Here is a 15,045-nt window from a genome sequence, read left to right as displayed (position 1 = left end):
TCTTAATATGACCTTTAACCTCCCTTGTTCTTCTCCCACACAGCAGAAAGTTACATACCACTGGTGACCCTCAGCACTTTGATCCCCTTTCTGTAGGGCTGCCTCTGCCTCTTCTTTCCCTGCAGACAGAAAGCACTAATTTAGAAAGCGTGAAAGTCACTGAATTTCTCTGAATACGTACCTCCCAAAGTGCTAGGGTCTCTACAGTGACAGGAAAGGGTAAAGAAGTTAAACATTTGTTAGTCACCTAGTAAATTTAGCTTGAGACTATGGACACATTCCAAAAGATCTCCTGTATGGAGAACTCAGATGCTCCAAGGCCGCTGGGCTGACCTAAGATCAGGTTCAAGGACACTTTCAGCATCGACACTGCAAGCTGAGAGGTTGCAGCTAGCAACAGGCTACAGTGGCTGGCTGCACTGTACCAGGGAGTCAAAGAGGCTGAAAAGAGGTGGCGGAGAGAGAAAAAAGCAGAGAGCAAAAAAGAAAGTGCAACAGGCCTCAAAGGTGCTTTGGTGCTTACACCACTGTCTGTTGAGATAGTTGCTCTTCCACTCACTACCAGCTAAGTATCTTTCAGTGATACTGCGCACCTACCACCACACAGAGCTCTCTTTCTCTCTCTCACACACTCACACAATTTCATGGAGCTCTCTTCTCTCTCTGCTCCATGTGTTTGTGTTCCCAAAAATGTGGGAATTTTGCAAGCCATCAGAAAGGACTATATACATTAAAAGAGACTGAAAATGATTGTCTTAAATGACTGCTATACATTGCTGAAAGGGACTACTCAGGCAATTCAGGCTTAAAGTTCAGGTTAAATTAAAAAGGGGAGGTGATTTCCTAAAGTTGATAGGAGCAGAAGTGTTAATTAAAATCTCCTGGTTTTATTTCAAGTCCTGTATAATGTTAAAAACCCAAAACAAACCGCATCTGAACAGTGAAACTGATCAAGTAAACAAAACAAGAAAACAATTTTTAAAATTTGCATTAGTAACATAAGGTCTTTTAAACAAGATACAGTAAAAAAAAAAGTTTATCCAATAAAAACCCTACACTGAGCTGCCTCACAAACACTTTTTCTTACCATCAGAAGCATATGATTTCTTTTCGTCTGCATCCTCTGTGATTTCATACAGATCACTGTATGCTCGAGCCAGGCGCCATAGAAAATCCTGTCGGTCTCCATACTGCAGACAGAACATAAGTATTTCAGATCACCTGTTAGAGAGCCCCTTTCTTCCACTGGTACAAAGATATAAGGAAGAGGACCGTCAAGTGGCAGCAGTAACAGGCAGTATGTTATTTTATTCAAACAAGTGGATGCATCTTTTATATATCTAGCTACACAGAGTAAACATATGCAAAAACACTTTGAAAAAAACTTTAATAGACCCAAACCAACAAGAATTCCAGCAGAAGTACAAAAAGAGTAAAATGAACGCCCAAATTTGCAACTAAACCCACAATTCAAAGGAGATCAGAAGAGGTCTAATTTATCACATCACCGTAAATGGATTCTTTCCCACCCTCCTTCAAAGAAGTTTTAGTTCGGATGAGGGGATGAGCACTGGAGCCACACATCCACTTGTCTGACTCCATCTCAAAAAGCAAGAGAAAAATCAAGTTTTAAAAAGTTCAGTTTACTTATTTATGCTGTCTGCTCACTTTTTGCATTTCAGTCAGCTTGGACATAGGAAGATTGGACAGTTTCATATTCTGGTTTACACAAAACAGCCATGAGGCTGTTGTGGCTGGATTGCCAAAACTGCAGTGGCAAAGTTCAGTTAAAAACAGAAACCAATGTATTTTCAGTGACATATTAAAAAACCCAACTCTTCATACTAGGTTTTGTTAAATCCTTTTTTAAAAAGTACAAGTTTTAAGCCTAAGCTACTTGACAATATCCATTTAAGTTGGCTTACTTTGCTATTATCTTAGACTATTAATAAGTAGGAGAAACATTTAAGAAAAGGGATATATTGGAGCATTAAATAAATTCATGGCATGATCCCTTTTGGGGCTTACAAAGAAACTTTACTTATGCTTAATGTTGATTAAGTCATTTGTTATCTCTCGCCTCTACATCATTTTTTATTTTAATGTTGAAGATACAGCAGCCAAATTATTTTGCTTTTTAAACAGGCACCTATGTAAAAAAAAGCTATGTAATTTCCTGTACTGACTATACAGTCCTTGAACTCCATAACTGAGTCAAGGGACCCAATTACAACACTGTTTAGATTTGTACTATAGACAGGATGCAAGATGGTACATTTAAGAAAGCCAAGTCCTTGGACTGTCAGGGTTTTAGTTTTGTTAGGTATCATCTACACTACACTTCTAAGCCATATTATGACCAGGTCCATTGACTCCATTACATTTGTAGCACGGACTAGGTCTCGCACAATGACAACTAAAAGCCCAACTTCATCTTTCCCTGTTAGTGGAACACACAATTTTGCTGGGAAATTAAAATGAACTTTACCACCAGTTTATTATTATGCAGCAGCTGGAATCCTTCCCTCTTCTCCTGGTTATTTCCACTATGCAGCTGGTCAGCTTGCTGCAGCAGTTGACCAAATTCTTCCTCCATTGTAGAGTCAAAGACCAAAACAGTTTCATCCTCATTGACTAGGTCCAGTGAATCCCTCCGTGCAATCTTCACTGTCTCACAGCTCACTTCATCTTCTCCTTCCTCACTCTCTCTCTCTGACTCCCGGTCATAATCAGACTCTGCATTGGCTGTGGTGTACCTTTCAGTAAAAATTAAAATATAGAATTAAGTGACATTACATGTACTCAATACAAGATGAACGGCAAACAGTTTATAAACCAAGAGAAAATATTTTAAAAAAATCAGAGAGATGGGAGTTGGACTAATAGATGTCCTAGGCCCAACCTTCTCTAGTGCAGAAGTGTTTTCTCTACACTGTATTCTCCAGAATTTTTTGCAGTCTAGTTTTAAAGCTCTGCAATTATGTATCTTTCACCAAGTCCCATGTAGTACAGACAAATACAAAAGGGGTGAAGAAAATAAATTCAAAAGGAAGCTAGTGTGGAAGTCAAGACACAGGAGTCTACAGCCGCTTGCCTCGTGAGAGAGCTTTTTTAGACCATTTAGCTTTAAAGCCTACAAAAGCATACACAGAACAGAACCAGCAAGGCAAGTCACTTGGGAACTCACAGATTATACATCAGATACCTCAGTAGGAAGTTTAACAGACTTATCTGGGTGGGAGATACAGCTTGAGGTTTTTGGTCTGTTCCAGAGAATTTCAAACAACTTTCTTGGCAAGATTAGTATTTTGATCAAGACTGTCTGAGCACTAAATATGAAACAGCTTGTTCAAGCTGACGGGGGAAAAGGTGTGAAAACGGTGGGTGAGTGATCAAAATTATTGCACATGTACAAAAAGACAAATTAAGGACTAGCAGCTGAGCCATGTAAAGACATGATATCTATGTAAAAGCAGACAATGATTAACAATTGAAGTGGTCCAGATTAGACAGGGTATGACTCAGACCAAGATTTTCCATAAGGGACTGTCTAAAGTTAAATTCCCAAAATTGTGTTCAGGCATCTAAATAGGTGGCCTGATTTAAAAAAAAAAAAAAAAAAAAGTGCTAAATACCCAGCAGCTCTCATTGAAGTCAGGTCACTTATTAAAGTATGCGTTCTGAAGCTTAAATTTATAACCTTCCCTTTAAAAAAAATGCTTAGCCTAAGGTGTCCCTTCTCTAGCTCACAAAGGAGCTCTTCACGAAGGAGGAAGCACTACGTTAGCCCTCATTGTTTAAGAACGTTCAGTTTTAATTTCAGGCTTTGTCAAAACTTGTTTCCCTCATTAGTCCAAAGGAGAGGGCCCTCTGCTGCAAGCAGCCTGCCATGAGCCCCCATGACATTTAACTACAGACCCTGACTGCAACTATTACAGCAATGAAAAGGAAGATTAACCAGATGTAACTAAGACCTAAACTATGTGTAACTTTAAAAGCTCAATGCCTGAATTTGCACCAGAAGCAAGTAGGAAACCATTGTAGCCTATGGGACACTAGCATAATGTGCTGCCTATGGTTAAGGCTGCGAGTCTGTCATGGAGGTCGAGACGGGCAGCCCCTGGGCCAGGAGCAGCAGTTTAGGTGTGTGGGAGGGGGCTCAGGTCAGGAGGATGCGGGGGGGGGTGCTTTACTCAGGATGGGGGGGCTCCCTGGCTCCCACTGGCATAGCACTGCTGCTCTTAGGCAGAGGGGCCAGGGGGCTCCTGCATGCTGCCCATACCCGCAGGCCCTGCCCCCGCAGCTCCCACTGGCTACAGTTCCCAGCTAATAGGAGCTGTGCAGTGGGAGCAGCACGCAGAGACCCCTGGCTCCTCTGCCGCCTAGGAGCTGCAGGAACACGCGGAACTGGATAGGGAGCCTCTAACAGCTCCGCCAACCTTCCCCAGCACCAACGGGGGTCCCGGGCCACCTCCCCCAGCACCCATGGTGCCCTCGGACTGCCCCCCCCCAGAGCACCCGCAGCCCCCCGCTCAAGTTTTATAGTAAAAGTATATAGTAAAAGTCATCGACAGGTCACAGGGCATGAATATTTGTTTACTGCCTGTGACCTGTCCATGACTTTTACTAAAAATACGCAAGGCTAAATCATAGCTTTACCTACGGTCAGCTATGTTAAGCAATCAGACCATCACATTTTGCAACAGCTGAAATGTCCAAGTATTCTCCAAAGACAGCCTCTAACAGGGAACATTACAGTTATCAAATCTAGAGACAGAAGGCATGTGCCAAGGTACACGTCTAAGAGAAATGTGGATCGCAATTTTGCCAAACACAGATGAAAAGAGGTACTCTTGGCTACCAAAGTACTGTTTCTTCAGGAGTCATGAGCAGTACAGTTGGATCCCTGAACTCACTCTCTCCTTGGTAGAGAGCCAACAAATACTGTCAACTCAGAGGGTAGACACCACACCAGCCCCATCACTCTCTCTAGATCATCATGAACTGTACACTACCAGGTAATCAAACCAAATCTCAGGCTAAGCAGTGTTGTCTAGTCATTATGTGGAGGAGAAGCCTCTAAGAACACTTAATCATTATGTTGCAGATTCAGTAGATATTCTTCCCTCTGAATCCATAGTGAAGCAATGAATCAGTATGGTGAAGGACATGCTGTACTAGAGGTGTTGCCATATTTTATGCAAGTTGTAAAACCTAAGGTACTGACCACTTGTTATTAAACATCTTGTGGCACTTTCATAAGAACAACGATACAAACTTGGTTCCCTAGTCAAATCCTGTTAGAATGTAACTGCTCAGTCTCCCTTAATTCATGCTGCAGTTCCAATTCAGCGTGCTACTCTTCATTTCCTGTCCTACACAGCTGTGCAGCGTGGGTGTCAGCAGATAAACAGCTGCCATGCCACATTCCAGACTGGCAGCATTTTAAAGGTGCTTAGAATGATTTGTGAATCTAGGCTGAAAAAGACTTTTTATCCTGAAGCACAATCAAAAGTACAAGATCTAAAAATCATTTCAAAATGCTGTGTCAATCTTTCTTCTTGTTTTTAGAAAAAAGATAATTACTATTCAGTGATGGCTCGTGATGTATACATTTTCCTCTCACCCAGATAGACTCGCTCTACTGAGATGGCTCATGTATGAGATGCTTCCAGTTTAAAAAAGAAATCGTGCTGAATATAATTCAATAAAAACAAAAGTATTCAAAAAGACCAAGGGATTTAAGTGTTTTTATCCTGTTTTTCTCAACTTTAGGAAGACAGGCAGTTCTTAAATGCATTAATATGTGAAAGTCCCTACGTGGCACATTTCCTAAATTAACAACAAGCTATTTGGTGCTAATAAGCATGTGAAAAAAAGAAAAAGGCCCCAGTGGGCTTGTCTGCCCCCACAGTGCCAAACAATGCAAGACAATTAACTTCCACACCACAATCCAAGACTTCTTGCTGCTGATAGCATGAAACAATTTGGGTCATCTGGAAGGAAACATGAGGCGCTACTGATGCCTGTTTGGATTATAAGTAGCAGCAGCAGAAGTTTTATAAGATTTCACCAAAGGGCAAAAGAAAGCAACTGCCAAAAAAAAAAAATGTATTGCAGGAATCCGAGGATAATCTGTGCTAATTGAGAAAGTTACAAGTCAGTTCCAGAGTGGCTACCATACACAGCTACATAGGATTAATACTGGAGGCATAAGTAACGTGGAATCTTCAGTTTAGTACCACAAACTTGTTTTACATTAGGCCAGGATTGCTTATCCACTAATTCATCACAGTGACTCTTAAAGCTGTCTGCAAAGTTTTAAATTACTGACCTGCTACTGGTCTGAACTGTTTAAATATATTTTAAACAAACCAAAGAATTGCAAAGAAGCAATGAAACACAGAAGCTGACTTCCAAATCCTTACAACTGGTTCACAGGGAGGGAGTGCAAATGTGAATATAGAGAATGCCCCCAATTTCTTACCCTCCCACACAAAGTCCCTGCTCTCCTTCCAGCCCCACCCCTCTCCCACTGGCATATCTGCTAGAGTCTGCAGGAGCAGGGCTCCCTTCCCACAAATGTCAGAAGGGACACAGCAAGTGGGAACTGGATGATAGCTGACAGTTGGCAATGTGAAGATACAGTATTGCCAATGCCAAGAGTCATGCTCCCCAAAATCATGAGGCAAGCTTAACAGTCAAATTTAATTTAAAAAATCTGCTCTGAGCTTCACATTTTCAAACTTCTCTCTGCAACCATGAGGGCTAGAAACTTAGGTAGAGAGGTTAAACAAAAGCTGTGATTATCATAACATGATTTCAGGAGCTGGGGAATTAAGAAAAACACCTATTAAACACAAGACTCACAATTAAATCACAAGTGTTAGCAATACTGGAGATCAGAGGGGCCTCTCCCCACTTGGTGGCCCTCTTAAGGTCTACTGCAGAGGAGAATCACAGCTAAGTCTTTGGAGGCTCGCAGTCCTCTCTCATAAGCTTTTTGGCTGAAAAATTCTCTCTACTCTCTAATAATCGAGAGACATTTTGAACTCTGTTGGAAAAAAAGCTTGAAATTTACTTTCTCAGCATCCCTTTGATATCTTATATCAAGCGTGCTAAAACATACATTTCATAATGACATTAAAGTCAAATAGCTTTACATTTGTAATCAAATGTGTGTTTTGGTCTTGGGAGCTAATTCTCAGCTAGGGGATCCAGTAAACTATATTTTAATTTATTACCTGTTCTAAAAATGGCAAAAAGTCTCAACTTTCTGAACTCTCCTGAACACCCATTTTTAAGGTGTCATGTTAAAGTCATTCCCTGACTCACATCTAAACTATAGATTTTGGATTTTAAAAAGAAAGGAGAGAAACAAAGCAAGTTTATAATGGAAAGCTGGTTGCAACCTTCACTATGGAACTTTATCTCCAAGCTTTTTCCTCATTTGTATTAATTGAGAAAGTAGGTTAGCCAAGTTAAAAGGATTTAACTTGCTATGGTGATTCTCAAGTTTAAAAGTCTTATCGTGACACTTATCCTTTCACTAGTCTTCCTCTGTTAGATATGTTCTACAAAGATTTTACCCACCTGCAGGCATTTGTTATTAGATCAGTACTACAGTCAATCATCAAGAAGGTTCAACTGAATACTTATTAGTAATTTAAAAGCCACCATGAAAGACAGTCAGGAGTAAGCCCAACAGCCCTGCAACAAGTCTGTACTGCCCTATCTCAGGGTAACAGAATACTGCTGGCTGAGGCAGCTCAATGACATTAAGCTGTTTCCTCTAACAGAGGATCTCTTTTCTGCAACCTGTAAATAGTAGGAGCACTACCTTTTAATCCATTGCAATTATCTTTATTAGTTAATGCCTCTTTAGTAGCACTAGACCAACATCTCAAAAAAAATCTATTATCCACTGTGCCCGTTGGGTTCTGGAATTGACATTTACATCTTCTAAAAGATGTCAGTATAGTAACTTGTGACAATGAAGATTTAGTACATCTGTTATTACATACAGAACTTCTTTAACACAAGGACTTTTTCAGAACCAGTTACACAGAGTAAAGTCTTGTTTAGCCAAATTACTTTAAACTAAACCTTCCTCCTACCAGAATCTCAGTTTTGACCCTCCATGAATCAGTTACTCAGTAACTCCCCCATTAGCCAAATGTTTTTAATGTCTTCAAACTATTTCCAGGTGAATGAAGTGATTGTGTAATCCGTCTTGTCAATGCCTTGTTCTAACTACTATTTTATGAGATGAACTGAAAGGCTTTTAGCACTCCAAGATCCAGATTTAGGGTTGATTTTCTCCTGTGATAGTTGAAGATCCTTCACACAAAATAAAGAGAGAAATGAATATTCTATCCTGCTGTAGGTACTCCCAGCTATTACAGAGAAATATTGCAGGGCCCTGAATTTAGCTCTTAACTGCTAAGCAAAAAATAGGTATGACACTCAATTTTGTTCTAGAAGAATCATGGACTTTTAGGGCAAATGTGGACCCATATGGTTATAAATTAATATGGTAGTAATGGAAGGGGAGTAGAATATCCATATAAAGGAATACCTGACATGTCTGACAGTCAAACAAAGCCTTTTGAAAATACTTTGGTAGGTAAGATGGTGGATGTTGGTTTTCTTCCTGTGTAAATATTACTACCATAGGCCTGCTCCTACTCCCCTTTAAGTCAATGATTTCAGGGGGAGCAGGCACCTTTTCATATTCTTGTTCATAAATGGATGAGACAGACACTTTTGTTTTAAGGTTGTAATTTTAAGTCTCTACACTTTATTAACCTGAAATCTTAAAAAATACTATCTGTTTAGGTCAGCTTCAGAAAAATGCTGTTAGGTCAAATCTGGCCCAAAGTTTAGCTTTTATAAAACTTGAAGACTTTTGTTAAAACAAACTGAGTTAATATTTCCATTTTTAATTAAATAGAAGCATTCTTTAACTTTTAAATACACCTTTGCAAGGTAGACTACAGACTGTACAGATCTCTTTACAGTGAGAAAGTCTGTGAATATTTCTCTGTGCTGGTAGAGCGGATGGTTAAGTGACATGGTCTACCAGTATGCTGCCAACAATGCAAGCTGTGAGTGCAGATAAGTGTCTACACATTGTCCTGCAAACAAACCCCTTGAAATTCTCCAAGTGAAGTAGACTAAAATGAAACTGACTAGTCTCGTCATCGACCAACACCAAGAAAAATGTAAGAAGTGATGAGCATAACTGGTGCAATAATTATATTAAAATATTATTTGTATAATAAGGATTTTTTTTAACCTGTCCCCTTATATTCCATAATGTCATTCTCACACAAAACAAACGTAATTACATTTCTCTTGCAGTTAGGATCCAGTACTTAGCCTACAACTAACAGGAATTAGCCACACAAAATTGGGGCTTACTGACAACCTTTCACTTCAGAAAAAACAGACATACCTGACTTGTTTCAAAAAGTTACAAATCACCCTACAAAACACATGAAACAACATATGCAAGCTGTTCAGTAAAACCTCTTAGCTGTCAGTATTAAAGAAAAAACAGGGCATTTCACTTGGAGACAGCAATTCAGTTATAACCAACTGTGCTGTGTCAATCAAGGTGAGTGAGCACATAAAAGATTAATTTAAAACCTTCCCTCCCAAACTATTAATCAATAGGCTACAGTCAAAAGTGATCAAAAAGATTGTTCAGTAATTAGCACCATGGTGCGGATGGTGTTACAACAGTGAACAACTGCCATCCTTATATTGAGATTGCTCCAAATCTGTCTTTTGCAGAGCGTAATTAAAAGTGACTTTACTAGAAGGTTTCAGAGTAACAGCCGTGTTAGTCTGTATTCGCAAAAAGAAAAGGAGTACTTGTGGCACCTTAGAGACTAACCAATTTATTAGAGCATAAGCTTTCGTGAGCTACAGCTCACTTCATCAGATGCATATCGTGGAAACTGCAGCAGACTTTATACATACACAGAGAATATGAAATAATACCTCCTCCCACCCCACTGTCCTGCTGGTAATAGCTTATCTAAAGTGATCATCAGGTGGGCCATTTCCAGCACAAATCCAGGTTTTCTCACCCTCCACCTCCCCACACAAATTCACTCTCCTGCTGGTGATAGCCCATCCAAAGTGACAACTCTTTACACAATGTGCATGACAATCAACTTGGGCTATTTCCTGCACAAATCCAGGTTTTCTCACATCCCCCCCACCCCCATACACACACAAACTCACAGTGAGAGCATTTTACAGCTTGTCCTCTCAATCTTGTTTTGATGAAGATGGTATTCCTTTCAGATAAAATATGTAAGCTTATAGTTGATTCAGAGAAACTTTTTTTTACTTGTACAGGCTATTGAGGGTGATTAAAATCCAGTTATAAATATTTCCACAGGTTTGATCATCCTTCTAGTAAAAAGAAAAGGAGTACTTGTGGCACCTTAGAGACTAACCAATTTATTAGAGCATAAGCTTTCTAAGCTTTATTAGAGCATAAACTCACAGTGAGTTTGTGTGTGTATGGGGGTGGTGGGGATGTGAGAAAACCTGGATTTGTGCAGGAAATAGCCCAAGTTGATTGTCATGCACATTGTGTAAAGAGTTGTCACTTTGGATGGGCTATCACCAGCAGGAGAGTGAATTTGTGTGGGGGGGTGGAGGGTGAGAAAACCTGGATTTGTGCTGGAAATGGCCCACCTGATTATCACTTTAGATAAGCTATTACCAGCAGGACAGTGGGGTGGGAGGAGGTATTGTTTCATATTCTCTGTGTATATATAAAGTCTGCTGCAGTTTCCACGATATGCATCTGATGAAGTGAGCTGTAGCTCACGAAAGCTTATGCTCTAATAAATTGGTTAGTCTCTAAGGTGCCACAAGTACTCCTTTTCTTTTTACTAGAAGGATGATCAAACCTGTGGAAATATTTATAACTGGATTTTAATCACCCTCAATAGCCTGTACAAGTAAAAAAAAGTTTCTCTGAATCAACTATAAGCTTACATATTTTATCTGAAAGGAATACCATCTTCATCAAAAACAAGATTGAGAGGACAAGCTGTAAAATGCTCTCAATATATCTGCAGCTGGAAACATCTCCATCATTTCCATGTCCTACAAATGATTCTCTGTTCTCTTCAGACAGCTTTTCTTGCTTTGTTATTTTAATACTTTCCTCAATGTCTCTTAGGAGTAATGTTTTCTGTTTTGTCAAAGCCAAAGAACCCAGACAAATCTTATACCTCTGTAGAATAAGCATGGGAATCCCAAGAAAGCATATTCCAAATTCCAAGATGCTGTAAACAACATCCTGCTAGGTCAAGAATTGCCTTTTTTCCTTTTATAAAGCAGAATTATTGTGGAACTATTCTTTAGTCACTTTGAAGCACATTAGTTATCATATATCATTTGCAGGGGGTTAAAAAATGACAATGAGATCAGCTCAAATTCCTCCTCTAAGAAAGATCTCACAAAATATGAGAATCTGGAAGAGTTTTACCATCAGCTGAAGACAAACACTGTACAAAGAGATAGAAACTTTCAGTTTTCTTCCTCCATGCAGCCACACACACTTTACAAGTTGACCTACCCATTATCAGCAGGTAGAGGCAACATGCTAGTTATATGCACTGACAAAATTATTTGAAGATTCATTAAGACCTGCAAGTGACACTGAGAAAACACACATGGTAATTTGGAACCCTCAGTCTAAAAAACATATAATTTGTCTTTCCATGAGAAAATACTGACAGAGAATTTTATGTTCAGGAATCTGCTTCATGCCCTTCTTAATCTATTGACTTAAAAAAAAAAAAAAAAAAAATCAGGAAAGAGAAGACTTTCCTCCTCTTGACCAGAGGCACATGCACCCACTAGGCATCCTACTTATAAAGCATCAGGTGACTTACGGTACTCAGATAGTACAAGGATAGGTGTGGTAAGAACCTAAATAAAATGACAAACATGTAAGCATGATCCTACCAAAACGAGGCTTTACATAGTCTTAGAATTAGATGTCCTGTATTCTGTTTAACTTCCTTTTAATTTCAGGATCTTTTAGAAAACATTACTTCAAAAGTAATTTTGGTTTATGGCCTGACAGTTGCTGTTGCTCTTTTGCCATTCTGACCCCAAATGATTTGTTAGTGTAAACCAGATTTAACTGGTTTTTTGCTACCACGTTTAGAATTATAGCACCCATCTCCTTCTAGCCCAGCCAAAGGCTTATTCCCATCACCCTTTAGTCAGTGAACTCCGCTTCACACTCAACAGTGGGTTCTTGCTCCAGCCGTACCTAACTGCCAATTCTGGTTCAAACTACAGAAGATTTCATAGGTTTGTGTTAGATGGAGCCCTGCTGCTCAAACTCTCAATGAAAGTTGCCTGCCCCTAACTAGAGCACCTCTCTTGAATTACAATTCAAAGAACACCATACTCCACAATTATAACTAGAGCCAACTGGAGTATTTCTTATTTCCCTCCAGTCCTGTCATAATTTCCTTGTCAGTTTGCCTGCAATGGCATATAAACTGTCACACATCACCCTGACTGTTGATCAAACAGGAACTGGAAGGGATAATTTTTTTTTTTTTTTTTAATTATAAAATGTGGTAGCAAAATTACAATTCTTGGTAGGAGGACTCAGGGGCAGGTGTAGTATCTAAAACTTCTGGCTTTTTTAAGAAAATCAACAGCTAGGTTTCATGCAATGAAACTGAATACAAGTAGAGCAGGGAAAAAAAAGCATCTATTGAAACATCCCATCTGTGATATAGAATACAATGAAGTAAGTGGCTACTGAGTTTCCGAGACCAAGAACAGTTCTTAACAGATGTTCTGCTTACCCTCCCTCACTTTCACCATCATCTGTATTGGCCCCTCTTGAGCTGGCTGTGAAATAAATAGAGCTGGACCCTGTGGAATCACTCCTCTCTCTAGGAAATGGGTACCGTCTCCGCCGAGTTACCTTCTGGGTTTCTTCCAGGTGGGATCTGAAAGACAGACAGAAACACAGTAATGACTAGAGAAGTGTCTATTTCAATCCATGTCAATTTCTTTGCTTCTACCCACATAATCTATTACATCCACTCCACACCAAAGGAGCAATAATTAAAATGGTACTTGTTCCTGCTTTGTGTAGGTGAAGTCACAAATTGACAAGTTTAAAATACTGTGGGCTACTCTATAAATGAGATCAAACAGAAACCCACAGGCAAATAGAAAGTGTATACAATCATCCTTCCCGTGAAGAAAGATGAAGGAACATTATTTATCATTCATATTTATTTATAATAATTTATTTATTTAATAAATATTTAATAAATTCATATTTATTTTATTCATTATTTATCATTCATAGCGCCTAAAGGCCCTAGTCAGAGACAAGGGCCTCACTGTGCTAGGTGTTCTATGAACACAAAACAAAAAGACAGCCCCTGCCCCCGAGGAGCTCATGTTTTATAGGATATTCCATTCACTACATAATCTACAGTAGATATGAATGGGACAAACATTGCTACAGAGACAAGAAAAGAGCCAGAAATTTACAGACCACAAGTCCATCTGGTTCAGCATCTGTCTAAGATGGCTGAGAGCACCCAATGCTTAGAGGAAGGAAAACACCCACAATGCACCTAGTCTTATGTACAGTGTTGTACATGACAAGAAAACTTAGTTCCTGAAATAGGGAGATGATCAGACATCCTGAAACATAGATATGACTTCTCATACTGTCATTGTTTTGTACAACTATAAGTATTGATTGTCATAAAGTTACAGGCTTAAGAATCCAGAGTAACTGTTCCACTGACCTTTGAGTAAGAAAACATCTAGGGTGAAATACTGACCCCAGTGAAGTCAAAGGGAGTTTTGACTTCAGTAGGGCCAGAATTTCACCTCTAGTGAACAAACAAACTGTGTAAGAGAAATATTTCCATTTATTCGTTCTAGATTTACTGGCTTTTAATTTCACTGAATATCTCCTTGTTCTTGTGTAACGAACAAATCAAAAAGGACTGAATGATTAGTTTTCACTATTCTTGTCACAATTTTGACAACTTAAAGCCAATTCCTTCTGGATCTTCTCCTTTCCAGTTTCAATAATCCTACCCTTTAGTGGGATTTACACAAAAAGAGATTGTAAACACATGCCTGTGCATGCTCAGATTATCCAAATTGTAGAATATCGAGCATACATTGGATTTCAAATTTCCTTGGCTGGCATTGGCTCTCTGTTTGGGGGAGTTAGGTGGGGGAAGATGGGACAAATTTTAGAAAACAGTAGCTTACACCCTTGCCCATTTTTAGAGCATTATTGTAATGAAGGGTGGATATGCTCTTTGCATGAGAGACTTGTCCTGATTCCCATTTATAAAAGATACATAGGTTGATCTCTTCATTAGAGAAGGCAGAGAGGACAAGATTGTTTTCACCTAAAACCTGCTGGTCTGTGAGCTCTTTCAAGGCATATAGAGAGATGGTTTTCTAATTGTCTATGATTGACAAAAGGAAGGTGGTTTTGTACTTACTTGACTTCTCCACTGATCTCCCCAGCTAAACTCTGCAGGCTGTTCTTCAGTTCCTCCACTTCTTTTCGTAGCTCTATAATGTTTTTCAGCACAAAGTCCAGGCGGTTCAGCACTTCCACGTGCTCTTCTCGTGTTAAAAGAGAGGTGTATGTAATGCCATCACCAGCCTCCATTGGTGCTTGTCTTATAAGCAGAACTAAAAGAGTGAGAAAAAAATTAATTAGACATAGAGGTGAGTGACAAAGATTAGAAACAGGAAAACATTGCCAGATGCTTGTTTCTGGACATTCAAAGAGGGGAATAAAACCATGTAATAATGCACTGCAGATAAAAATGAATACATCAGTGACCACGGCAATCGAGGAGGTTGCTTACTTTTAAGCATGCTTCCCTTTCTTTTCCTTGGTTAAAACTGTCTGTCTGTCACAGGCAGGTTTTAAAGTTATATTCCCACTAAGAGTAAGGTGACAGCAATTCTTATGAAAGGCTCCAGAGGTAA

General features: G+C 39.4%; 1 protein-coding gene across 4 annotated transcripts in view; it reads right to left on the bottom strand.

The window, feature by feature from the left end:
- RMDN3 (regulator of microtubule dynamics 3) overlaps window positions 1-15,045 on the bottom strand; it is a 61,889-nt gene that overhangs the window by 39,969 nt on the left and 6,875 nt on the right. For all 4 annotated transcript variants that reach the window (XM_073348761.2, XM_073348764.2, XM_073348765.2 and 1 more), the window contains exons 3-7: window positions 14,547-14,742; window positions 12,864-13,010; window positions 2,489-2,756; window positions 1,088-1,190; window positions 59-119 (exon numbers count right to left, since the gene is read on the bottom strand). In XM_073348761.2, the coding sequence (XP_073204862.2) occupies window positions 59-119; window positions 1,088-1,190; window positions 2,489-2,756; window positions 12,864-13,010; window positions 14,547-14,742 (775 nt within the window). The remainder of the gene's footprint in view (window positions 1-58; window positions 120-1,087; window positions 1,191-2,488; window positions 2,757-12,863; window positions 13,011-14,546; window positions 14,743-15,045) is intronic.

The sequence above is a fragment of the Lepidochelys kempii genome, chromosome 6 (genome assembly GCF_965140285.1).
Source record: "Lepidochelys kempii isolate rLepKem1 chromosome 6, rLepKem1.hap1, whole genome shotgun sequence".
Classification (NCBI taxonomy): domain Eukaryota; kingdom Metazoa; phylum Chordata; order Testudines; family Cheloniidae; genus Lepidochelys; species Lepidochelys kempii.
This window is presented reverse-complemented; position numbering and strand designations above follow the sequence as displayed.